Source organism: Synchiropus splendidus, chromosome 10 (assembly GCF_027744825.2).
Source record: "Synchiropus splendidus isolate RoL2022-P1 chromosome 10, RoL_Sspl_1.0, whole genome shotgun sequence".
Lineage (NCBI taxonomy): Eukaryota > Metazoa > Chordata > Actinopteri > Syngnathiformes > Callionymidae > Synchiropus > Synchiropus splendidus.
Genome location: NC_071343.1, coordinates 320,783 through 346,861, shown reverse-complemented (window position 1 = coordinate 346,861; position 26,079 = coordinate 320,783). Strand labels below are relative to the sequence as shown.

The 26,079-nt window shown below is 55.1% G+C and overlaps 1 protein-coding gene across 13 annotated transcripts in view; it reads right to left on the bottom strand.

The window, feature by feature from the left end:
* Positions 1-2,062: 2,062 nt before the first annotated feature.
* Positions 2,063-26,079, bottom strand: part of ttn.2 (titin, tandem duplicate 2) — a 150,120-nt gene continuing 126,103 nt past the window's right edge. For 12 of the 13 annotated variants that reach the window (XM_053876224.1, XM_053876223.1, XM_053876235.1 and 9 more), the window contains 39 exons: positions 25,729-26,025; positions 25,073-25,660; positions 24,685-24,987; positions 24,310-24,606; positions 23,943-24,230; positions 23,579-23,878; positions 23,345-23,496; positions 23,117-23,267; positions 22,744-23,043; positions 20,894-22,660; positions 20,513-20,806; positions 20,158-20,445; positions 19,785-20,084; positions 19,353-19,687; positions 17,510-19,241; positions 17,126-17,428; positions 16,729-17,040; positions 16,371-16,661; positions 15,998-16,297; positions 15,787-15,928; positions 15,552-15,715; positions 15,183-15,485; positions 14,816-15,097; positions 14,149-14,742; positions 13,776-14,066; positions 13,397-13,696; positions 13,018-13,320; positions 12,637-12,939; positions 12,281-12,549; positions 11,884-12,199; positions 11,500-11,805; positions 11,100-11,399; positions 10,453-11,028; positions 10,074-10,379; positions 9,615-9,997; positions 9,326-9,536; positions 3,531-9,242; positions 3,192-3,473; positions 2,063-3,103 (listed from right to left, as the gene is read on the bottom strand). In XM_053876224.1, the coding sequence (XP_053732199.1) occupies positions 2,811-3,103; positions 3,192-3,473; positions 3,531-9,242; positions 9,326-9,536; positions 9,615-9,997; positions 10,074-10,379; positions 10,453-11,028; positions 11,100-11,399; positions 11,500-11,805; positions 11,884-12,199; positions 12,281-12,549; positions 12,637-12,939; positions 13,018-13,320; positions 13,397-13,696; positions 13,776-14,066; positions 14,149-14,742; positions 14,816-15,097; positions 15,183-15,485; positions 15,552-15,715; positions 15,787-15,928; positions 15,998-16,297; positions 16,371-16,661; positions 16,729-17,040; positions 17,126-17,428; positions 17,510-19,241; positions 19,353-19,687; positions 19,785-20,084; positions 20,158-20,445; positions 20,513-20,806; positions 20,894-22,660; positions 22,744-23,043; positions 23,117-23,267; positions 23,345-23,496; positions 23,579-23,878; positions 23,943-24,230; positions 24,310-24,606; positions 24,685-24,987; positions 25,073-25,660; positions 25,729-26,025 (20,234 nt within the window). In that variant the 3' untranslated portion in view covers positions 2,063-2,810. The remainder of the gene's footprint in view (positions 3,104-3,191; positions 3,474-3,530; positions 9,243-9,325; positions 9,537-9,614; positions 9,998-10,073; positions 10,380-10,452; positions 11,029-11,099; positions 11,400-11,499; positions 11,806-11,883; positions 12,200-12,280; positions 12,550-12,636; positions 12,940-13,017; positions 13,321-13,396; positions 13,697-13,775; positions 14,067-14,148; positions 14,743-14,815; positions 15,098-15,182; positions 15,486-15,551; positions 15,716-15,786; positions 15,929-15,997; positions 16,298-16,370; positions 16,662-16,728; positions 17,041-17,125; positions 17,429-17,509; positions 19,242-19,352; positions 19,688-19,784; positions 20,085-20,157; positions 20,446-20,512; positions 20,807-20,893; positions 22,661-22,743; positions 23,044-23,116; positions 23,268-23,344; positions 23,497-23,578; positions 23,879-23,942; positions 24,231-24,309; positions 24,607-24,684; positions 24,988-25,072; positions 25,661-25,728; positions 26,026-26,079) is intronic. The other variant, XM_053876225.1, reaches the window with a different exon arrangement.

Here is a 26,079-nt window from a genome sequence, read left to right as displayed (position 1 = left end):
ACAAGATGGAGTCACCTGACAAGTCAGTTGACAAGATGGAGTCACCTGACAAGTCAGTTGACAAGATGGAGTCATCTGACAAGTCACTTGACAAGATGGAGTCATCTGACAAGTCACTTGACAAGATGGAGTCATCTGACAAGTCAATTGACAAGATGGAGCCATCTGACAAGTCGGCTGACAAGATGGAGCCATCTGACAAGTCAATTGACAAGATGGAGTCATCTGACAAGTCAGCTGACAAGATGGAGCCATCTGACAAGTCAATTGACAAGATGGAGTCATCTGACAAGTCAGCTGACAAGATGGAGTCATCTGACAAGTCAGCTGACAAGATGGTGTCATCTGACAAGTCAGCTGGGAAGATGGAGTCGTCTGACAAGTCACCTAACAAGATAGCGTCATCTGACAAGTCAGTTGACAAGATGCAGTTATCTGAAAAGTCAAGCGACAAGATGGAGGCATCTGACAAGTCAAGCCACAAGATGGAGGCATCTGACAAGTCAGTTGACAAGATGAAGCCACCTGACAAGTCGGCTGACAAGAAGTCATCTGATGAGTCAGCTGAAAGGACGGAATCATCTTCCAAGTCGAGAGGCGAGTTGGCGTCATCTTCCGAGTTGGCCGAAAAGACGGTATTATCTTCCAAGTCGAATGACAAGAAGGAGTCATCTGACAAGTCAAGTGGCAAGATGGCGTCATCTGACATGTCACTTGACAAGATGGAGTCATCTGACAAGTCACTTGACAAGATGGAGTCATCTGACAAGTCAGCTGACAAGAAGGAGTCATCTGACAAGTCAAGCCACAAGATGGAGGCATCTGACAAGTCAGTTGACAAGATGGAGTCATCGGACAAGTCGGCTGACAAGATGGAGCCACCTGACAAGTCGGCTGACAAGATGGAGCCACCTGACAAGTCGGCTGACAAGATGAAGCCACCTGACAAGTCGGCTGACAAGATGGAGCCACCTGACAAGTCGGCTGACAAGATGAAGCCACCTGACAAGTCGGCTGACAAGAAGTCATCTGATGAGTCAGCTGAAAGGACGGAATCATTTTCCAAGTCGAGAGGCGAGTTGGAGTCATCTTCCGAGTCGGCCGAAAAGACGGTATTATCTTCCAAGTCGAATGACAAGAAGGAGTCATCTGACAAGTCAGCTGACAAGAAGGAGTCATCTGACAAGTCGAGAGGCGAGTGGGGGTCGCTGAGCAAGTCGTGCAGTGACGTGGAGTCCTGGGACAAGTCGCCTTCAGTGAGCGTGGCAGCCTCAGACTCGTTTCTCCAGAAGGAGATGGAGATGCTGAAGGACACGATCGAGTCCCAGCAGACGCTGTCGGCGAGACTGCTGCGGGAGGTGGAGGCTCTGAGCCTGAAGATCGCGCAGGACATGACGGAGATGGACAGAGCCTATGGCAAGGTGGACGCTCTGTGGTGCGAGATCCAGCAGCTGGTGGGCCGCCACTCGGAGCAGGTCAGGTCCAACAGCCAGCTGCTGGTCCAGCTGAAGGCTGCGCGGGAGAGCAACTCGCTTCTGGCCAAAGAGCAGGAGGACGTGGCGCAGCTGCACCAGGAGCTGTGCCACAAGTGCCAGGCGGCGGAGCAGAGGGCCAAACTCCTGCGGGACAAGGTGGAGTCGCAGACCCGCAGCCATCAAGACAAGCTGAGGGAGCTCAACCTTCTGATCGTGTCACTCAGCGCCGACAACCAAGCCCTGAACCAGCGGCTGGCGCTGGTCCAGAGCCGGCCCGACCCCCGGGACCAGACGGGCTGAGGCCAGTCAGACGCGACGCTGGAGGCTCTCCTTCCCGGTCCGCCTCCAGCCGTCTGTGAGTCAGTAAAGGTTCCTCCCAAACTGGTGGTGTTTTGTTTGTGCGCGTGAACGCAGGCCAGGAAGAAGGAGGGCTTCACGTGAGCTGCTGACAATCACACTTTATTCAACCAGGAAAAGTGAAACACTCAAGGAGGCTGCAAAAACAAACCGGTGAAAAGTCCAACTGGAATCTGGGCGGTGCGCGGGCGGCCGCCGGCGGCGGCACCGGCGGCCGCCCGCGCCGGCGCGATCGCCAGGAGACTCCTACATGCTAACACAGCAACACGCGGCAGACCTCCGAGAGGAAGCTCTGCTGCTGCCGACGAGCGCGGCGACCTCGGTCAGAGCCGGCGGTCGTTGGCCAGCAGCAGAGCACCGGACACAAAGAAAGACGGGAGCTCAGGCGGTGCAGGCCGCTGGCACCGTGAGCCAGACATCCAAGGTTGACATGTTCCGTCCGAGCCGAGGTCCAGTCGTCCTGCTTGCACGAGGGTAGATGCAGACAGCACTCAGGACCTCGGGCTCGTGTCGCAATGCGAGCGCAGAGCGCGTCTGTTTCCAGGGGACATCGGCAGGGAGCCTCTCTACCTGCCGAGGCGATCTTAGACTTCAACTCAGCGTTGAGGCACAAAGTTTGGTTTCAGGCTCGGACAGGGTAGTCGCCCCGGTGGAACTTTCTCCTGTCCGAGCACGTTCAGTTGCACGGTTTCAGTTCATATCATGGTCATCAATACAATTCATACATCTCTCATAACCGGTAACCTCGGCTATATACATTATGTACATGTCACAGAACAAGTCCCGACAAACTCCTGAGTCACAGTTTTCCAAGACGACACAAAACAACTTCATACGTCAGTCTAGTCACTTAAAGTCGCGTTTGGTACAAAAATAGTTATATTTACAAGATGAGTCCGATCTGCGAATAAATAAGGAGGGCGGGGGGAGGGGTGAGGGGTGAGGGAGGGGGTGGGTTGCTGGCGGAGGCAGGGGCTCTCACGCAGACCGGACGCTGATGTTCACTGTGGCCGTGTCAGATCCCAGCTCGTTGGACAGTGTGAGGGTGTATGCGCCGGCGTCCTCCTCCTTCACCCCCGTGATGATCAGCGTGGTCAAGTCCTCGGCGGTGTCGATGTGGAAGCGCCCCCCGGGGGTCACCTCGATGGCTCTGCCAGCGCGCGACCACTGGATCTGCTTGGCTTCTCCGGAGAAGGCGCAAGCCACGGTCAGGACTTTGCCTGGCTGGATGCTGATGTCTTCCGGCAGAGCCTCGATTCTGGGAGCAGAACCTGCACGTGGGGAGAAAGGACAGCCGTCAGCAGGTGGACCTGGGACACTGGGGTGGGGTGCGGCGCCGTGGCCACGACCAAGCCGTACCGATGGATCTGAAGGACGTCATCTCGGACAGGCTGCCCGAGCTCATGGCGTAGGTCTCCGAAGCCATGGAGGACATGCTGGACATGGACATGGTCTCAAACTTCATCTCAGCTGCCAGGCTGCTGAAGGAGCTGGACTCCATCATGGCTGACATCATGGCTTGCTGGGTGGAGGAGGAAGAGAAGGAGGAGGACTCCTCCAGCGTGCGGATTTCTTTTTTCATCACCGTAGAGGAGGAGACGGCGGAGGACGACTCCACGTGGCTGACTTTCATGGCGCCTGCTGAGAGACGAGCGAGTGAACACGGAGAGCTCCGCGCAGAGGAATGTGCCGACTTACCGCGCAGAGCTAGCTGCTGCTGCTGCTGCTGCTGCTGGTGGTGGTAGGCCCACACCTCGGCGTGGATGGACTGGAAGACTTGCCCAGTGAACGAGAAGGAGGATTTGGAGCTGCCTCCCTCTGATGTCATCTCGCAGGTGTACTCGCCCTGGTCTCGGTCCGACAGCTCCTGTATGAGCAGGCTGCAGGAGCCCTCGGACTGTTGCATTTGGTAGTGGCTGCTGTGTGAAAGTCTCCGTCCATTAACCCACCACACCGCCTCTCTGACAGTGCTCTCGCAGACGCAGCTCATCCTCACCGAGCCTTGGCAGGCAACCGCAGACAGCGGGCTGAGGACCTTTGGTGGTTTGGGCACTGGGGACTTAACGGTGGGGGGGGAAACCACCCTCTTGGGCGACGTAGTTGGAGGAGGGGACTTCATCCTAGGAGGTGACTTTATTCCTTCAGGCTCGGGTGATTTCAGGCTCCTCGGGGACTTGATGCCCGATGGTTCTGGAGACTTCACACCTTTGGGTGACTTGATGCCCACAGGCTCGGGTGACTTCAAACCTTTGGGTGATTTCAGTCCTGCTGGTTCCGGAGACTTTACTCCACGCGGGGCTTTACTGTCCTCGGGCTCCGGAGATTTAACTCTCTCCGGGGACTTGACTGGCGCTGGGGATTTTAGCCTGGGTTCTGGAGATTTCACGCCCCTGGGTGACTTCACTCCTGCAGGTTCTGGAGATTTTACACCCGGAGCAGGTGATTTTGTGGGCTCAGGGGATTTGGCACTCGCAGGCGACTTCATTCCTTCCGGTTCTGGTGACTTCACACTTGGTGTGGGCGACTTGATGCTCTGAGTTGGAGATGTTGGAACGGGCTCTGGAGACCTCACACTGGGAGTTGGTGATTTGATTTCAGGCTCTGGAGACTGGACACTTGGAACTGGGGAGGCCACAGGCTCTGGTGACTTCATGCCCGGAGTCGGTTCCGGTGACTTGACCATCTTGGTTTCTTCTTTGTGGGTGACCTTGTGGATGCTCAGTGTGAAGTGAGCCTCCTGACGTCCCGCAGAATTCTCTACCACCACCGTGTAACTGCCCTCGTCGGCGTGCGTCACAGCAGTCACCTCCAGACTGGACTTGTACTGAGAGGTGGTGACGCGAACCCGATGGGAGGAGACGAGGGCGTGGCCTTCGTGAATCCACGTGACAGCAGGAGCTGGCTCCCCATCTATGTCACAGGAGAATTTTGCATTCTCGCCCTCAGACACGGTGAGGGACTGGGGCTTGGTCAGGAACCTGGCGGGAAGGGAACGCTTCACCCTCTGAGCAGAAGCCTCCTCAGAGGGGAGAACAGCAGAAGACTTGGCTTTAGCTTCGGACGAGCTGATCTTCTCTGCGAACCTGTCCGAGGAATAGGAGGAACCGGAGGACAGGTACTCTGCGGAGGCAAACTTGATGGAGTCGGAGTATCGCTCTGCAGAGGTGGTGCGTACGTCTCCTGTGATGGTCTCACGTCTCTCCTTCAGCTCAGACTTACTTTCTTCTATCTCAAACTGAGTGTGGCTTGTGTAGCCGCTTTTGAAGTGGCTGCTGTGATAGTGGTCGATACGCGTGACTTCGGGAACAAAGGACTTCGTAACCTCTTCATCCCGTCGGCGAGAAGTGAAGGTGGTGTAGCCGCTGCCTGACACGTCCAGGGTGGCGTAGTCTGAGGCTTCTCCCTTTGAATTGATGCACAAACAGCGGTAAGTGCCGCTGTCGTCCTCCTGGCAGTCCAGGATGACGACGGACAACACGCCGCTCGTGTTGCTGAAGGCATATTTGCTGCGACTTTCACAAATCTCCGTTCCGTTGTGGAACCACTTGACTTGGGCTTCTGGCTTGGCCTGAATGTTCAGTGTAAACCTGGTGTCTTGGCCGACCGGCACGCGATGGGACCGCATCCTGACAGTCACACGCGGGGCATGATCCAGGCTGAATGGCGTCTGACTGACCACCTGGTACTTCCTCTCCGACTTCAGAGCAGCCTTCCTGGCTTCGTAGCGGGACATGATGTCAAAGCGAGCCGAACGCTCGAGCCGAGACGAGGAACGCGATGCTCTTTCCACAGACCTGACAGGGCTGGGTGAGCGGGGCCGGGTGCGCTCTGGAGTGGGGGATCTTCTGTCTCTGACCTCGCCCTCTACTTCCATGGGCGGGCGCGCACGTGCCGGTCTGATGAGCTCGCTCACGGGACGCATTAGCTCAATGTATGTGGGGGAGAGAGACCTCCTCCTCCTCATGTACTGAGAAATGGTACGTTTCTTCTTTGTCTCTGTCACTTGGACTGCTTCCTGCTCGGCCTCGTGCCGCCGCTGCTCCACACGGCGCTGGACGCGGACGGGGCTGGCGGCAGGGGAGGCAGAAAAGCCAAGTTCCAGTTCGTCCTCGAGCATCACCTCCTCCTCCTCCTCCGCAGTTCTCCTGGTGCCAAGGAAATCATCAACCGGCATCAGCAGCTCCTCGTCGCCCAGATCTCCCAAAGATCTTCTCCTCGACCTGAAGGAGAGCTCTGACTCTGGGGAGGGCGATCGACGGGCGGGCCTCACCGTCTCCAGATCATCCAAGGTGAGTTTTGGAATTCGCCACCGAGGTCTGTACTGGTCAGTGATGCGAGGAAGGGGCATGACGTAAAACTGCTCCCACCTGGACAGGCGGATGCGCCTCTGTCTTTTCTGAACGACCCTCTCCATCCTCTCGGGAACCTCGTACTGGTCCCGGAGCTTCCGGTACCACTTCATGTCAGAGAGAGGAACAAACTGTTTGATAGCTTTGTCCTCATCCAGGTCTCTGGGGTCATGAACCACAGGCTCGGGAATCTCATAAGGCATGAAGATTCTCCTTTCTTCTTCCAGCTTCTTGGTGTCAGACTTTTCAATTGTGATGTCAAACTCGCCCTCGACGTTTTTGGTGCTCACCGCAGGCTTGTACATCTCAGCCGCAAATTTGAGGGCTTCTTGGGCGGTTGGGTTGAGGGGCACCATCTCCTCGGTAGCAACAATTCGCTGAGCCATTTTGTTTGTCTTTTCGATTTGCTTCTGGACATGCCTGTACTTCTCCTCCTCGCTCTTGTACTCTCTTCTGGTGTATGACAGGCGGTCCACCTTCAGCGTGGCTTGGCAGCTGGCTGAGCCTGCCGTGTTTGTGGCCGTAACTTTATAAAGGCCGGAGTTCTCCAGCAGCGTTTCTCTGATATGCAGCACATAATAGTCGACGTCCTCTTCGATGACAACGACCTTCGGGCCAAACTGCAGCAGCTGACCGTCTTTCTCCCACTTGAGTTGAGGAGTAGGGACCCCAGAGACTCGCAGCTCAAGTCGAACGCTGTCTCCTTCAACACACTCGGTGTTGGCCAGCAGCCGCTTAAACATTGGCCTCATGGTCTCCTCCACCACTGGGTGAGGCTGAACTGTGAGACGCGCCGTGCAACTGTCCTCTCCGAACTTGTTGTGAGCCATGACGGTGTATTCGGCATCGTCGTCCGTGTCAAGGTTGTGAATCACCAGCTGATACAGACCCTTATCACTGATGAAGGTGTACTTGAGGGGCTCCTCTCCCGGCTTGATCCTCTCGCCATTCTTCAACCAGGCAACGCGGGGCTCGGGATGCACGGTGATCGTTACCCCAAAGCGCACGTCCTCACCAACGTAGGCAGCGCGATTGTACAGCGGCAACGTAAACTCTGGCGGCCGCTGCAAGATTTTGGTCTTGTCAACCCGTCTCCTCAGTTTCTTGATGGAGCGGCTCAGATAGTGCTCCCGGATGCTCCTCACTGTCTCCACGAAGAGCTCACCGAAGGCACTGTCCTCCCCGTCGTAGCTCACCACTTTGCACCTGTACACGCCATCGTCACTCTCTTCGATGTCCTTCACGTAGATGCTGGCAAAGCCATTGCTGTAAGTGATTTCATACTTGGCACTTGAGTGCAGTTGACGATTGGCGAAGTACCATGAACACTGCGTGCTCTTGTCGTAGTTGGAGAGGCTGCAGGTGAATCTGACATGGCCACCTTCCTCGGCTGAGCCGTGCATGACTGGACCGGCACGCAGACCACGGTACTCGCTTCCAATCTTCACTTTGCCCACAGCCAAGCCCCTCTGGTTCTTGAAGGCGCCACCAAAAGCCACTCGAGCGGCCGAAACGATGGTGTCCGACCTCTTCACAAGGCTCTGGTAGTATCTCCTGTGCCTCAGTGTCCGAATGACTTTGCTGCTCACGTGCTCGATCTTCATCTTCAGCCAGGGATGTTCCAGGGCCTCCTGGGCCGTCATACGCAGCTTCCTGTCTTTCACCAGAAGCCTGTCAACAAAGTCCATGGCTTCCAGGCTGATGTCCTTGAACGCTTCGCTGTCAAAGACGTATTCACAGCTGGAAATGTTCTCAATCATCTGCGTCGTGGATTCGGCAGCGAATGGATTGAGACCACTGAGCAAGACGTAGGCCAAGACGCCCACCGACCACATATCGCTAGCTGTTGTGACCAAGTCATGACGATGGATCTCTGGGGCACAGTACTCTGGTGCTGAGAACATCATTCTGATGTTCTCCCCAGGTGCCAGCAGCCTGGACTGGCCCAACTCGATGATCTTGATGGTGCTGCTCCTCCTGCTGGTGTAGACGATGTTGTCTGGTCGAATGTCAAAGTGACCAAAGTTGCTGCTGTGCATGAACAACAGAGCGGAGCAGACTTGTCTGAGGTAGCGGACAATCTCCTGCTCTGTCAGCTCAAAACCGCTGGTGCCAAGGCGCTCAAAGATGTCAACGCCTGATATGAACTCAAAGATGAGGATGATCTCCTCCATGCTTTCAAAGTATTCGTGCAGGTAGATGATGTTCTTGTGTCTTGCCATATTGAGGGCTTCCACTTCCCGGAGGACCAGCTCACGGTCCATGCCTTTGACCTTTATGAACTTGGCCATGTAGGTTTTCTTGCTGGAGATCTCCACACAGCGGTGCACCACTCCAAATTGGCAGCGAGCTAGCTCCTCTGAAATGGTGTACTTGGAGAGCAGCTCCTTGACTTTGAAGACTTGAGCTTCTTCCTTGGTAACCTCCCGGGTCTCGTCCACCTCCTCGTCATAGTTTCGGATCACGGACTTGTCTTCTTTGGTGGTGATGGGCTCAGTTGGCGCTGAAGGAGGACTCAGTCCAAACTGGTTCTCTGCAATGACCCGGAACTGGTATTTAGTCTTTCCAAATATATTGATAATGGTGATGCTGCAGTCGGCGGTCTGGCCAGCACGGATCCACCTATCGGCAGCCGCGGGACATTTCTCCACGACGTAGTTGATGATGTCGCTGCCACCGTCGTTTGCCGGCGCCTCCCAGCTCAGAGTAATGGAGTCTCGGGCGATGTCACTGGCCGCCAGTCCTTTAGGAGCTTCGGGGATATCAGCCACATTGACCTCAATCGTTTGTTTGTCCGTTCCGAACCTGTTCTTGGCGGTAATGATGTAGTAGCCAGTGTCTGTCCTCTGCATTCCCTTCTGGAATACCAGCGAGGTAAAGGAGCGAGTGGTAATGACCTGGTGATACGGGGAATTGGACAAGATCTCTTGTCCCTTTTGCCACGTGATGGCTGGTTCTGGCTTTCCAGAAATTGGAATCTTGATGGTGAGGCGGTCACCGCGGACAGCGTGCACGGCACCCATTCCCTGCAGCTCCTTTGGAAGGTGGATTTTGGCGGGAACTGCATTTTCAACAAACAAGAGAGTAGAACTCACCACCACTGCAGAAGACTCAAAACAGACTCTGTTTTCAAGGTACTCATACCTTCTACTTCCAGGTTTGCCGCGGTGGAGATCGATCCTGAGGAGTTGGTTGCTCTGACCTGGTAGACGGTGGCATCGCTCTCGTCTGCAGCGGTGATCACAAGCTGGTAATAGCCGCCCTTGAACTCCTGAGCTTTGATCTTGTTCCCGTCAGCCAGGATCTCCTTCCCGCTGCGGTACCATTTGACCACCGGTTTGGGATGCCCCACCACCTGAAGCAATTGAGCCACGCAGGTCAGCTATTTCTCACCCATCAAGCAAACACACAAAGAAGGAGGAGGACAACTCGCCTTTGTGACAAATGTGGCGTTGGCCTGGTATTTGACAGTCATGTCCCTGATCTCTTCCCTGAACACGGGTGCGCGAGGAGCTTGGTCTGACTTGGGAACGATGGGTTCAGAGATCTCACTCCAGTCACTCTCTCCTCCCATGTTCTCACACTTGACTCTGAACTCGTACTCGAAGCCCTCAATCAGGCCAGTGACCTCGAAACTGGTCTCCATAATCTTCTTGCTAACCACCGACATCCACTTGTTCTGCTTCTTTTCACGCTTCTCCAGATAGTAGCCGGTGACCTTGGCACCACCGTCGCTGCTCGGTGGCTTCCAGCAGACCGAACAGGAATCTTTGGTGGAGCTGATGATGAAAGGCTGCTGGGGAATACCGGGTTTTTCTGGAGAAGATGAAGTCAACGTCACCATCGTACCTGACACGACGCGCATGCAGGACCTGAGGAGAGCAAATCTTACCGAAGGGGCTCTTGATGATGACCACTGATGGGATCTCCAGAGGCTCGCTGACCCCGTACTGATTTTGAGCCGAAACTCTGAAGTAGTAGCCGGCGCTCTCCACCAGGTTCGGCACGCGGCACGTGGTGCCGGAGACAGAGGAGGACACCAGGTTCCACAATTCACCTTCCTTTGCCATGCGCTTCTCCACGATGTAATTGGTTATGATGGAGCCGCCGTCATCTTTCGGGGCCTTCCAGCTAATGACCACCGAGCTCTTCAGCAGACCCTCCACAACGATCGGGCCCTCCGGCATGCACGGCTTGTCTGAAGAACCGAAGAAGGGTTACCATTGGACATGCAGCACATCTTCAGCGCTCCCACCCCATGGCGACATTACCTTGGATTTCAACACGCAACACTGTGTCGATGGTTCCGAAGGTGTTGCTCAGCTGCACCTTGTAGCGCCCAGCATTGGTCTTCCTCTGAGCGTTCCTCACCACCAGGTGGGTGTAGCTCTCGGTGTTTTCAATGATGACGTTCTCCGACGGATTCAGAGGCTTTTTGCCGTAGAACCACATGATCTGTGGAATCGGACGACCAATGTAGACGACGTGGAGGCGAAGGCTCGTGCCGGCGCCGGCATAGTACTTCTCCTTCAGAGGGAAGCCAGGGTGGAACTGAGGGGCGGCCTGCAGGCGGAGTTTGCCGCTGGTCTCGATCTCGCCGGCCTCGTTGATGGCCCGGCAGGTGTACAGGCCCTCGTCTTCCTGCTCGTCCGTCAGGACGGTTATGGAATGGCTGCGGCCGTCCGAGCTCATTTTGTATTTGCGGCTCTGGATCAATTCCTTGCCGTAGCGGTACCACTTGATCTCGGGCAGAGGCCTGCCAACGATGCTGCAGATCAGCGTACCGGACTCGCCAAGCTTAGTCGTTACATCCTGGATATCCTCTTTCAAGGCCGGAGCTTCGCCGACTGGGAACACCAGAGGATGGCATCAGTTCTTGTTTTATCGCCCTCGGCCAAAAGGCGGGACGTGAACTCACCACTCAGTTTGGTCTTGATGCCCATAGGTGTGCGACGAGGTCGACTGAGGCCGGTTTCATTCTCAGCAAAGATTCTGAACTCGTACTCGGTGGCCTCCATCAGGCCGCCCATGGTGAACTGACGGTCCTTGGAGCGCTCTTTGGTACACTTCTTCCAGGCGCTTTCCCCAGCCTGCCTGAACTCGATCCAGTATCCCAGGATCTCCTTCCCGCCGTCATGTTCAGGCCGTAGCCAGTGGATGGTGATTGAGTCTTTGGTGACAGAGATAATGTCTATCTCACCCGGCTGGCTCGGTTTGTCTGTCAGACAGAGATTGCAGTTCATTTAAACCTCATCCAAAACGATTGAAATGGACCAGGCATGCAGCGGACAACCAGCCAACACGTGTTATGGGCTCACCAAATGGATCTTTGCAGATGACTGACTCTGAGACGGGGCCGGGCTCGCTCTGCCCGATGTCATTCTGAGCCACAATTCTGAAGATGTACTCGGCGTCCGGAATGAGGCCGGTGGTGTTGTACATGGTGGTTGTGATGTGCGTCTTGTTGTGGCGCACCCACTTTTCCGTGGAAACCTCCCGTCTCTCCACGTAGTAGCCCGTGACACGGGATCCGCCGTCGTCACGCGGGCGGGCCCAGGACAGTGACACGGAGGACTTTGTCACGTCCATGATTTCAGGTGGGTTGCTGGGTGGTTCAGGTGGACCTGCACGGAAGAGCCATCGTGAATCTCGGCGTCCGAGAAATACCTAGGCACAGCCTGCGGTCAAAAGTGGGCACTCACTCAGAGGTGTCTTTGGCGTGACTGACTCCTCAGATTTCAGTGATCTGCTGACACCGAACTGATTCTCAGCAGAAACTCTGAAGTGGTACTCCACGTTCTCTTTCAAGCCCTTCACCACCAGTGAATTTTCCAGAACCCTGGCATCAACGGTGTACCACGCAGCCTTGGGGACCTCTCGTCGTTCCACAACGTAGCCCAGAACATCTGAACCGCCATCATCTGAGGGAGGTCTCCAGCTGACCCTGACTGACCGGGCCTGAATGTCATCGAACTCCAGAGGGCCTTCTGGCGCATGTGGACGACCGATGACTCTGACCTGGTGGTGAGCAGGACGGGAATGTCACGGGCACCTCTCCTCCGAGCAAGGCGGTGTGACTGCATCTGTCAGGACACGTACCTTGATGTAGACGGCCTTCCTGCCGCACTTGTTCTCCAGCACGAGATCATATGTGCCGGTGTCATCTTTGTGCGCGTCCTTGATCACCAGTTCGGTGACGTCATCATGCGTGGCGATCATGGCTCGGTGGGAGATGTCATGGCCATCCTTGGTCCACTTGCAGGTGGGGATAGGTTTGCCCTTGATGCGTATGGACAGGCAGATGACCCCGCCCTGCCGTACCACGTAGCCCTCCTCGTATTTGCGATCGAGGTCATAATCTGGATAACCTGGTCAATCCACACACAACACCGGTGATTCCTTCGTTCATTTTTTGAGTAGTGCACACGGCAATGTCACGGGACGTGTTCACTTACCGAGCATTTCCTGAACTTTGACTACACCGGGAATCTCAGCTGGCTCACCGGCGCCTCCTGCGTTGCATGCGATGACTCTGAATTTGTACTCGGCGCCTTGAGGCATGTGAGTCAGAGTGTACTCGCACATCTTGGTGGGCATGGTGTTACACAGGGTCCACTCCACTTGATCCACCTTTTGCATCTCGATCAGGTATCCGACAATGACTGCGCCGCCCTCTTCTTCAGGAGGCTGCCATGCCAGAGACACGGACGTTCTGGTGGTGTCAGTGACCCGGGGCTCGGTTGGAGGACCTGGAGGTTCTGTTGAGCAGTGCACAGTAGATAAACTTAGTCCCACTATCCCGGTCTGAGACCAACATTCTCAGGCCATTCACCCACCGATGGGATCCATGGCGATGACGACGGACGAGCTTTCGCTGGGCTTGCCGGTTCCTCTCGAGTTGATGGCTGTGACTCGATGCTCATACTCAAGACCTTCGATCAGGCCGGATGAGCGATATCGTGTCATGGTGACAGGGTTCTTGTTGATCTTCATCCAGCGGTCAGATCGAGCCTCTTTACGTTCTATTATGTAGCCGGCAATCGTCGAGCCACCGTTGTCCTCTGGGGGCTGCCATGTCAAGGTCATGCCCTCGTGAGTAACATCAATGACTTCAGGCTTGCTCGGAGGTCCTGGGACGGCTGCAAACAGAGCAACAAGACGTCTCCATGATGCAAGCTGTGTGTTTTCTCTTCAGTGAAAGCAAACACCACTTACTTTTGGGACTCTTGCACTCCACAACCTCAGACTGCAAGAATCCGCCAACGCCGAAGCGGTTCATTGCAGCTGCTCGGAAGACGTACTCTGTTCCTTCAGAAAGTCTCGTGAACTTAAAGCAGGGACGAGTGACGGACTCGGAGATGGTGATCCACCCGGGCCGATGGGCGTCACGCTGCTCCACCACATAGCCACTGACATTTGCACCTCCGTCCTTCTCTGGAGGTTCCCAGCTGACGGTGACTGACACACCATCCACCTCCTCGATCTTCATCGGGCCAACGGGGACTCCAGGCTTGTCTGTATCATGAGGAGAGCAAGTCTAAGGTCAGAAAAGCAGGGCAAATGTTCCACTGAGAGCAAGGGAAGGTGTGCTCACCAAGTATGATGACTTTGATGAGCTCCGTCGCCAGCCCCACCGAGTTCTTCACCTCCAGCTTGTAGTCCCCGGTGTCATTGATTGTGGCATCGCGGATGACCAGGCGTGTGTATTTGCCATTGCTGTCAATCTTGATACGGTCGAGGCTGTCCTTCAGCTTCAAGCCGCCAAAGAACCAGGAACAGGTGGGTTGAGGTTTGGCCTTGAAAGGCAGGTTGAGGTCAATGGCTTTGCCGCGGTGCACGTGCACAATCTTCTGCGGGATGCTGGTCATGTCGATCTTGGGTGTCACTGAGAAAAAACAGAAGGCCGTTGTTAGAGTCAGCTGGGGACAGTTGATGGGCACGACCCTCATTGCCACCAGATACTGCACCTTTGATGTCCTGGATTGTGACCGGCGTCACAATATCCATGGGCTCACTCGCTCCTCTGCTGTTTGTGGCACGAACTCTAAACAAGTACTGGTCATTCTCGGTCAGCGACTGGACAGTGTACGTGGAGGCAGACGCCTTCAAGGTGGCGACAGTGCTCCAGCGGTCTGATCCCACTTTACAGGCTTCGATAACAAAGCCAGTCAGTCGACTGCCGCCGTCATGCAGGGGCCTCTCCCAGCGCAACGACACCGAAGACTTGGTGACATCGAGGATCTGAAGGTCTGCGGGCACCGACGGCACCTCACACACCAGCACGGCTTCGGAGGTCTCACATGGCTCACCAACGCCATAAATGTTCTCCGGCAGAACTCTGAAGAAGTAGTGCATGCCCTCCTCTAAGCCAGTGATCCTCAGCAGAGTCTTTCTGCACTCGGTTGTGACCGTCTTGTACGACTTCATGTTGGCGTCACGCTTCTCCACAATGTAGTTGCTGACATGAGCGCCTCCGTCGTTGCTGGGGACATCCCAGGTGATCACAACGGACTCCTTGGTGTAGTCCTTCACCTTCACAGAGCCCGGAGGTCCAGGTGTGTCTGGCGGAGTTGCACAAGGGCAGGTGTAAGTCGACGTCAACAACTGCTGTGCAGAGGTGTGACGACGCCTTACCGTAGACTTTGACAAGAATGGTGACCGTCTTTTTGCCTGATGGGTTCTCCGCTTCGACGACGTATTTTCCAGAGTCATAGCGGTCGACCTTCTCCACCATCAGCATGGTGTAGCTGTCGGTGGTCTCGATGTAGCCACGTCGCTGCAGCTCCACGCCCGTCTTCCTCCAGGCCACCACCGGTGTGGGACGGCCGGTAACCGTGACAAACAGTCGGAGGGTTCCTCCGGCCCGCAGACACACGGTCTTCTTCAGGTCTTCAGCAGGCTCCAGGTCCGGCATTTCTAAAAGACGCGGTCATATTCCAACCTGAGTAAACTGGAGTTCGTGGAGAAGCACGTGATGCCGTTCCGTGTTGCATGGACTCACCGACTTTCTCCAGCGGCTCAATCTCTGCGCTGGGTTCACTGAACTCGCCAGTTCCATTGCTGTTGACAGCTGCTACCCTGAACCTGTACTTCTTGTTGGCAGCCAGGCCGGCGGCAACATACTCGTTGGTCTTGAGTGCTTTGGTGGTAGCACGATACCACTGCTCGGAACCTTCCTCCAGGATTTCCACCACATAGCCGCTAACATCGGCACCGCCATCATACATGGGCCTAGTCCAGGTCATGCTGATGCTGTGCTTGGTGGTGTCCGTGATGCGAGGCATAGATGGAGGGGCAGGTGCATCTGTAGGTCAACACAGAAAGTCAATGGATTTCTTTGGGGTGTCGGGGGACTCCTCCCAGAACTCACATGTGGGGTCTTTGCAGAGAATGTAGACGGAGGCGTCACTTGGTTGGCTCTCTCCGGCCGCGTTGACGGCCGTCACCCTGAACTGGTACTCGCTGCCTTCCAGCAGCCCCGTGATCTTCAGCCGGGTGTCATAGATGGTGTACGTCTTGTTGACGCGTGTCCATCTGAGTCACGAGTGATAATAAAGGGTCTTGAGATTGAGCAACTGTCTACGTTTCTAAGCCAGTGAATCTACCTGGTGCTGCTCTTCTCTCGTTTGTCAACGATGTAGTTCTTGATCTCGCTGCCTCCATCGCTCTCAGGTTTCAGCCATTCGATGATGACATGCTCTCTGGCTACCGCGCTGGCCTCCGGCGTGCCGGGCTGCGTGGGAGTCGCTGAAACAAAGCCACAGTTTGCAATCGCAGCGCAGCGCAGAGGCCAGACGTTGACTTGCGGAGACATACTGTAGGCGTTCCTGGCAACGACGGGCTCAGACTCCAGAGGAACTCCTGGTCCAAACTTGTTGACTCCTCGGACCCTGAAGATGTACTCGTTGTTCTTTATCAGTCGGCTGCTGACACACGACAGCGTCTTGCACTCGGTCTCCATGATGACCCAGTTGAGGCGGCTGGTCTCCCGGCGCTCCACGATGTAGTGGGTCACAGTGTCGCCACCATCCTCCAGTGGAATCTTCCAGGAGACCGTGCACTTCTCCTCCGTCACCCTGCTGATGACGACCTTGTCGGCGGGAGGTCCGGGAGTGTCTGGTGGGAGAACGGGTCAGGTCAGCTTTGGTTGGATCAAGAGAGCTTTTCAACAGTGCGCTCGTCCGCTGACCCAGAACTTTCACGTTCACGGTGGCAGTTCTGATGCCGCTGGCGTTCTTGACAGTCAAGATGTATCTCCCTGTGTCGTGTCGATCGCAACTCTTGATGACAGCCATGGCCTTGGTCGCCGTGTAGGTCAGGGAGTATTTCTCTCCCAGCTCCAGAATTTTATCGCCCTTGGACCAGTAGACTGTGGGCTCCGGCTTACCACCCACAGCGCCGTCGAGGACAAGGTCAGAGCCAGCACTGACGACAACCGTCTCGCCCACCAGCTTGCTGTCGAGCTCTGCTTTGGGAGGAGCTGCAAAAGACAACAAGTCTATAGTGTCTGAGGGACAGGCGCACCCACAGACAACAGACAAACTCACTGTATTCGTCCTTGCACGTGACGGGCCCAGTGGACTCGGAGGCCACGCTGTGCACCCCGGCCGCGTTCTTGGCAATCACTCGGTACTCAAAGGTCTCCCCATCTCCAAGATTGGGCACCGTAAAGTAGTTCTCTGTGATTGTTGTGTAGTTGCACTTCAGCCAGCGGTTGTCGTCCCACTCGTCGGTGCTGTACAGTTTTCTCTCCACGATGTAACCGACAATTTTGCTGCCTCCGTCGTTGAATGGCAGAGTCCAGCACAGGGACACGGAGGAACGAGTTACGTCGGTCACCTCAGGCCTTCCAGGAGGATCTGGTAGTGTAGAAACAAGAAGGTACTTGACTCCCGGAATCGCACAGCATCCAAGCTCAGTTTCCGTGCTGAAACGGAGTCTTACCAACGGGGTTGAGAGCCAACACAGGTCTCGAGGCTTCGCTGGCTTTGCTGAGTCCAGCTATGTTCATGGCGTACACCCTGAACTGGTACTCAAGTCCCTCGATCAAGTTGGACACCTTATATTGGCATTCCAGACAGGGAAGCTTGTTCTCCCTCACCCACAGGATGGTGTTTCTCTCCTTTTTCTCAATCCAGTAGCCCGTCACCTGACTGCCGCCATCAGCGTAGGGCAGATCCCACTTGATGCTGATGACGTTTGCAGACACTGACACCACATCCGGACGAGTCGGAGGACTCGGGGGAACTGCAGGGAAAGAGGGAAGAAGGCTTTGACATTCACCAGACGGACGGCGACACACTCCTTCATCAAAGTCCCCACACTCACCAAATGGATGTTCAATGACAACGGCAGCTGACTCGATGGACTTGCTGACACCAAACTTGTTCTCGGCACACACTCTGAAGGTGTACTCCATGTACTTGGTGAGGTGCGTGACTTTGATTGTGGTTCGCTTCACGCTGGAGTTGACCACTTGCCAGGAAGCGGAGCCAGACTCCCGTTTTTCCACAATGTAGTTGGTAATTTCAGTGCCGCCATCGTCGGATGGCTCAGACCAAGACAACGAGCAGGATTCAGAGGAGACTCCAGAAATCTCCACGGGGCCTGTGGGTGGACTCGGCCTTCCGACGACCACCACCGTGACTGTGAAGGTCTTGACTCCGGCGGCGTTCTCGAGAGTCAGATAGTATTTGCCACTGTCACACCTCTTGCTGTCCCTCACCACCAGCGTTGTTCTGTCAGCTGTGCTCCTGATGGAAACTCGGTCAGTCTCCTTCAGTTTCATCTCCTCCAGCTTCCAGGTCACCTTGGGAGACGGCCTGCCACTGATGGGAATGTCAATAGTAAATGAGTTGGACAGTTTGCACGTGATGAGCTGGTTTGTGACGCTGCTGAGGTCAGCCGTCGGCTCAATGCGAGGCTCCTTGATGACCACGGAGCCGAAGGTTCCCTGAGGCTCGCTGATTCCAGCGTCATTCTTCGCCTTCACTCGGAAGTCGTACTCAGTGTTTTCAGTGAGGCCTTCCACCAGCATTTTCGTTGACTTGGTCTCCCCGCCGACAAGCCAGCGGTCCTGGCCCTTGGCTCTGAATTCCACGACGTAGCCTCTGATACGGCTGCCTCCATCATGCTCTGGTTTCAACCACACCAGAGAGGCAGTGGAACTGCTGGTGTCCACGACATCCAGTCTCTTTGGGGGCGCGGGTTCCTCTGTGGCGATGATCGGCTCGGTCATTTCGTGAGGCTCTCCCTGACCGTACTGGTTGACAGCAGCCACCCTGAACAGATATGGCACACCGATGTCCAGACCGGTAACCCTGATCATCTGTCGGGAGCACTTGGCGCTGACTTCCTGCCAAGCAAGGCGGCTGGCCTCGCGCTTGTCTACAATGTAGTGGTGGATTCTCGAGCCGCCGTCGTTAGATGGGGCATCCCACATCACGGTCAGCGCGCCACGGGTGACATCTTTGAAGCTGATGGATCCCGGAGGACCAGGCGTGTCCAGAACTTTAATGGTGAAGGTGATGGACTTCCGGCCGCTGTTGTTTTCCAGAGAGAGGGTGTATTTGCCGGCTTCGTACCGCGTGCAGCCCTCAACTGTTAAAGTGGAGGACGAGTCGGTGGTGTTGATGTCTGCCATGACGGGCAGCTCACCGTCTACCTTGGACCAGGTAGCTAGTGGTGCTGGCTTGCCACGGAAAGCAACGTGCAGGGTAACTGTTCCGCCGTTTTTGACAATGTGGGTCTGTTTGAAGTTGGCGTCAATGTCGATCTCCGGAGAGGTTAGTCGGTCCACGGCCTGGACGGCATTAGGCAGCATGGACGTGTCGCCTTCGCCAGATCCATTTACGGCGCTCACTCTGAACTTGTACAGCTCCCCGGGTACCAGGCCCTTGGCGGTGTATCTTGTGTGGATACAAATCTGCCTGTTGACTCTGTGCCACTCTTCCAGACTGGCCTTGCACATCTCAATATTGTAGCCGATGATGGGTAAACCACCGTCAAAGACGGGCTTCGTCCATTCCAAGGTGATGGAGGACTTGGTGGAATCGACCAGCTGGCAAACACAAAACGAAAGCAATCGTTGAAGGACAGGACAGGGTGACAAAGTTGCGTACACAAATGACCCGGATAATTTGACCAAGCAAACTCTTGGATCAAAACCTACTTTGACGACGGTCGGAGCGCTGGGCGAACTGGTCGGCTCCCTACACTTGAACAGCCTGGAGGTGCTGCTGGCCGGTCCCACGCCCGCACCGTTCTCAGCCAGGACTCGGAACTCGTACTCGTTGCCTTCGGTCAGGTTGGTCACGCGATGCCTCAGCTCCGTGATGGGTCTTTTTGCCGAAACCTTCACCCAGCGGAGACTCTTCTTCTCACGTCTCTCCAGGATATAATGCTTGATCTCATTTCCTCCATCTGACTTGGGCCTGGCCCAGCAGAGCGTGATGCTATTTCCGGTGACGTGGGTGGCGTCGGGTGTCCCAGGAGCTTCCGGCACAGCTGAAAACAAGCCACAAAGATGATTTGGCATACCACACTGACACAACAGGCGCGAATGGTCCTTGTCGGCAACTCAACGGGGAAATGAGGCACTTACTGTACTGCATCTGGGCAACAACAGGAAGGGAGTCCAGAGGTCGGCCAACGCCAAACTTGTTGACAGCAGAGATCCTGAACTGATACTCATTGCCCTTGATGAGGTTTGTGGCATTAAAGGAGCAGGCTTCGCACTTGGAGGTGACCATGGCCCAGGAGATCCTGGACGTCTCTCTTTTCTCGACCACATAATGAGTGATGGCAGCACAGCCGTCGTTCTCTGGCGGGTTCCACCAAACGGTGCATTTCTCCGCTGTGATGCCTGTGAACCGAATTGGCCCATCGACGGGTCCAGGGGTGTCTACAGGGAAACAGAAACAAAGCTCAGACGCTTGGCTCTCATTCTCCCGGCTGTCAGTACCGAGACATCGTACCCTGGACGCGAACGTTGACATCGGCTTTCTTGGTGCCAGAGTTGTTCTTAGCCTCGACTGTGTAGACGCCGCGGTGGTTCCTGTCAGCATCCCGAACAAAGAGGCTGCTGGCACCGATTGCGGTGGTAATCTCAATATCGATCATGGTCCTCTTGTCAATCTCTTTGCCATCTTTGTACCAGGTGACCTGAGGCACTGGGCGTCCAGTTATGGTGCAGTTGAGTTTGACGTTCTCACCGGCTCGCAGAGTGAGAACCTGGTCTGGAGACCACTCGATCTCAGGGGAAACTAAAACATTCAGGTATTCGTGTTAAAAGGCAAGAGACAAAACAAATTTCACACGCAGGACACGTACCGCTTTCATCCTTCGTCATGATGTATCCAGAGGTGTTTGAAGGTGGACTGAGAGTGCCGACGGCGTTCCGCGCAATTACTCTAAATTCAAATCTGTCTCCCGCAGACAGACCCGTGACCGTGTACTGCGTCTCGCTGACATCAGTGAAGTTGCAACGCAGCCATTTGCCTCGGCCTTGACGTCGCTCCACGCTGTACGCCACAATCTTGCTGCCTCCATCTCTCTCAGGAACGTCCCACGTCAGTGTGACCGAGTCTCTGGTGACATCAATGCAGGAAGGCGTCCCGGGTGGATCTGTCAGACACGAAGATGCAGCAGCGTTAGCTTTAGTACTTCCTGTCAACGCAAGGCAACCAAGGCAAGGAGGGCCAGCTCACTCACCGACGGGAGAAATGGCCAGAGCGTGTTTGCTCTGCTCACTGATGGGACCAAGTCCAGCGTTGTTCTCAGCACAAACTCTGAAAGAGTACTCCAGTCCCTCCATCAGGCTGATTATCCTGTACTCTCTGTTGGAGATGATGGTGGAGTTCACCTTCTGCCAGAGCAGACTGTTTCTATCCTTCTTCTCCACATGGTAACCTAGAATAGGGGATCCTCCATCGAAACCTGGGGCCTCCCACTTTATAGTCATCCCATCGCTGGTGATGTTGTAGGCCACGGGCTTTCCTGGCGCACCTGGAGGTTTGTACTGGTGCTGGGCGATCACATCTGGCGAGTTAAGCGCTTCACTCACGCCATACTTGTTCTCCGCGCGGACCCTAAACTGGTACTGGGTTCCCTTCACCAGATTGGGTATCTTGAAAGTAGTCCGTACCACACTGGAACAGACCATCTTCCAGTTGGCTTGGGAAGTCTCACGCTTTTCCACACTGTAGCAAGTGATCTCTCCACCACCATCGTCCTTGGGCTCATCCCAGGACACGATAATGCTCTGGGCTTTGATCTCATCAAAACGTATCGGACCGACCGGGACGGAGGGTGGCCCCAGCGTGACGACGTTCAGGTCAAAGTAGCTCTTGATGACCCTGTTGTCCAAGACCAAGGTATACTGTCCAGCGTGCTCCTTCTTAGCTCCTCTGACCGTGACTGATGTCTTGTGGTCGGTGGTCCTGAAGCGAATCCTCTCGCTTTCCTTCAGAGGCAGGTTGTCCTTTAGCCAACTGATTGCCGGCCTTGGTTTCCCCTTGAAGGGCAGTTCAATGTGGATGTTCTGACCAATGCGGACGGCCAGTTCTCCATTGGGGTAATCCATCAGGCTGGCCTCAGGAGGGATGACAAAGTCCATCACAGTAATTGGACCAATCTGAGAGAAGTCGCTCTTGCCCTTCTCGTTTTTGGCAAATACTCTGAAGTCCATTTCGGCATTCTGCTTGAGTCCGGTCACCTCACAGCTGCAGCGTTTGCAGGTGGCGCCCAAGGTCCATGTGGGATCATCTGCTGTTCTCATCTCTATGACATAGTCACTGATGTGGCTACCGCCATCGTGGTCTGGTTTGGTCCAGCGCAAGGTCACAGAGTTCTTTGTTGAGTCCAACATCACCAGGTCTTTCACCGCTCCTGGGGTTTCCGTGGCCCTCACAGGCTCCGTAGTCTCGCAGGTGTCTCCCACTCCAAACTCATTCTCGGCAGACACACGGAAAAAGTACGCCACATCTTCTTCCAAGCCGGTCACCTTGTAGGTTGTGTTGGCACACTCCTCAGTCATGACCTGGTAGGCTTTCATGGTGGAGGCCTTCTTCTCAACGATGTACTTGGTCACCGGTGAACCACCATCGATGAGAGGAGCTTCCCAACTGAGTGTCAACTTTCCTCTCGTCACGTTCTTGATGACCAGTCTCTGACAGGTGGAGGGACTGTCCAAAACCTTCAGCGAGACGGTGACAATCTTGGGCTCGCCGACACCATTCTCAATCTCCAGCAAATATTTGCCACAGTCATCACGGGTGACCTTGGGGATGAGAAGGGTTGTTGCGCGCTCAGTGCTTGAAATGCTGTAGCGATTGTCAGCAGCAACATTGCGGTCCCCACGGCGCCAGGTGACATTGGGCGTCGGGCGTCCCTTCAAGGGAATGAAGACTTCAACATCACGGCCGGCCCTCGCGGTGTACTGGGTTGTCATGTGGACATCCAGGTCCAGGTCGGCCTCCTCTGGAGAGTTCAAACACGCAGAGGAAGAGTTACACACGGGAGCTCTGAAAAGGCGACACTACACCAATGCAAATCGAACACACCTAAGATGTCTTTGGCTTGAACAGGCTGATACATCTTGATGTCCTCTCCTTTGCCCTTGCAGTTGACAGCAGAGACTCGGAAGAAGTAGTAGCTTCCTGGTTTTAGGTGTGACACCACATATTCGCAGGTTTGAACTTTAGGATTAATGGTCACCCATTCTCTTTCCTCTGTGTTCATCTGATCCAAAATGTAATGCGTGATCTGGCTGCCGCCATCGTAGACTGGCCTCTCCCATCCGATGGTAATGGACGTCTTGGTGGAGTCTACCACACGCAGCTTGGAAGGTTCGCCAGGCAGGTCTGAACAAGAGATAAGCAGAGACGTTAGGCCTGTGCTAAAGAGCTGGCTTCAGTCTACCGTGATGCCGCGTACCAATGGGGTCGTAGGCTTTGTACAGTTCAGAAGCCTCGGAGTAGTTTCCCGCTCCAGCTTTGTTCACGGCACACACTCTGTACTGGTATTCGTTGTTTTCCACGAGGTTGATGACCTTCTGTCTTGTGTCTCTGATGGTGCCCTTCACCACCTAGAGCAAATCCGGGATCGTGATTCACTGCACGCATTCGCCACACACAACCGCTCAACACAGTAAAGAGGACCAACCTTGAACCACTGCAGGCTCTTCTTCTCCCTCTTCTCTAGGTAGTAGCCGTCGATATCACTGCCGCCATTCAGGGCAGGCCGCTCCCAGACTACTGTCATGGTGGACCTGGTGATCATGGTGACTTGCGGCTTGGAAGGCTCACTTGGTGGAACTGTGACAAACAAAGACATTTGAAAGTTCTGACGTCACCTTCGCTCAAGTCGACGTCGTGTCAACCGCCTGCCGGAACCTACCAAAGGCGTTCTTGGCCACGACGGGCGCAGACTCCAGTGGATCACCCACTCCGTATTTATTGACTCCACGGACTCTGAAGATGTACTCGTTGCCTTGGATGAGCCGGGGCACGTTCACGATGCAGTCGACAAGCTTCTCAGAGACGATTGACCACATGACCCTGCTGGCTTCCCGCTTTTCCACAATGTAGTGCGTCACCATTGCGCCTCCCTCATCGGTGGGGGGAGACCACATGATGGTCACGTTGTCAGCCGTCACCTTCTTGAACTGGATCTCACCAGCGGGTGGCCCTGGCTTGTCTGTGTGAGAGAAGCATTTTGTAGGAACCACAGTTTGACCGCTATAACTTCAAGAGTTTGTTACCTTGAATGAGCAGTCTGACAACGGCGCAGCTCGTTCCCAAGGAGTTCTTCACTCTGACCTCATAAGTTCCTGAATTTAGCCGTGTGGTTTCCCTGAGAAACAGGGTTGTTGAGTCATGGGTGTGTCTGAAGGAAAGCTGGGCGCTTGGCTTCAGCTCTCTCCCCTCCTTCAGCCACTCAATCGTGGGAGCTGGCTTGGCAACAATGTTGAACTTGAGTTCCACGTTAGACCCAGCCCTGTGCCTGATTTCGCTGAGGTACTCCTGAGGGATCTCGATTTCTGGGGCGCCTGGACAACACAAAAACCGGGTCGTATTTAGGAAAAACAAGCACATCTTCAGCAGCAGTGCCACACTGAGCTCAGGTACCGTAGGTGTCGACACATGTGGCAGGTCCAGCGGTCATGGAAGGATTGCTCACGGAGCCGACGGCATTCTTAGCCAGGACCCTGAACTCATAGGTCTCGTCTTGTGTCAGACCGCTGACAGCGTAGCGGGTGTCTGTGACGTTGGTGAGGTTGGTCTTGGACCACCTCGTACCGCCGGCCTCTTTCTTCTCAATGATGTAGCCCGTGATGGGAGAGCCGCCATCGTAGTTTGGCTTCTGCCAGGCCAGGCTGATGGAGTTCTTGGTAATGTCAGTGACACGAAGGTTGTTTGGAGGCTCTGCAGAGGGACAAAACACACATGCGGCTGAGTCTCAAACATTGGTCGAGTGTCAGGAGCTTTTTTGCCTGTACTCACCACAGGCGTCGATGGCCAACACGGCATCAGAAACTTTGCTGAACGCACTGATGCCAGCAGCGTTCTCCGCGGCCACCTTAAACTCGTAGATGAGTCCAGCGTTGATATTCGTGACCTTGAAGTGGGTGGCGCGGATCACCATTTTGTTAACCCTCTGCCAGAGAATGCTGTTCTTGTCTTTCATCTGCAGGTGGTAGCCGAAAACGTGGCTGCCTCCATCTGCCTTTGGCTCTTTCCAGGCGACAGTGATGGTCTCTCTAGTCACGGCGGTGACCTCTGGCGTTGATGGAGCCTCAGGAATGGCTGTTGAGATAAGAGAGGCAGGCAGTGATCCAGCAGTGGCAGGCAAATGAATTTGGCAGTCAACAAAAATGGCACAGGGACTCACTGTACGGGAGGCTGACGGATGCGGCCGGAGAGTCGATGTGTTCGCTGACGCCATATCTGTTTTCAGCTCGGATTCTGAACTGGTATTCCAGGCCTGTCGTCAGCTTCATGATCTTCATAGTGCACCGTGCCACGGCCGACGAGACGTCGACCCAGTTGGCTGTGGTGGTTTCCCTCTTTTGGATGATGTAGTTGGTGATAGGACTGCCACCATCATATGCCGGCGGAAGCCACTTCAGACTGACACTGTCCTCTGTCACATCGTATAATTCCACGGGTCCCTGGGGGGCACTGGGCCTGTCCAGCACCACGATGTTGACGAAGGATTTGGTGGTTCCACTAGAATTGGAAGCCGTGATGTCGTAGCGGCCCGAGTCTCCAGCGATGCTCTCACGCAGCGTGATTCTGATGCTGTCAACAGTGACTTCAGAGTTAAATCTCATGGTGGACTTGAGCAGCACGTTGTCCTTGGCCAGGGAAACTTTGGGTAACGGCCGGCCCGTCAGTGGGACCTCACACTTGAGGGTGGAGCCAGCTCTTACATAGACTGTGTTGTGGGGGAAGTCCTTCATGTCGATCTCAGGCGATTCTGCGACAGAACGTTTGTGTGAGCGATGTAAACATTTTTCATAATGCAAACAGGGAAGCGCCACTAACCGAGCTGGTCTTTCACCATCACTGGGTGAAGCAGTTCCTTCACCTCGCTGTATCCCGCATGGTTCTCTGCTCTCACTCGGAATAAGTACTCGGCATTCTCTCTGAGACCTGAGACGCTGAGGTGAAGTGACTTGGTTACGCCACACTTCACCCACTTCTCCTGGCCCTTTTCTACTGCTTCCACGAGGTAGCCCGTTATCCTGCTGCCTCCATCTTGTTCTGGCTTGGCCCAGGCAAGCGACACGCTGTCCTTGGTGACTTCAGTGACGGCGAACTTCGACGGTGGGGTTGGCTTTTCTGGAAGAACATCAGACAAACGGTTGTTAACGTCGCGACAGAGAGACACACAAG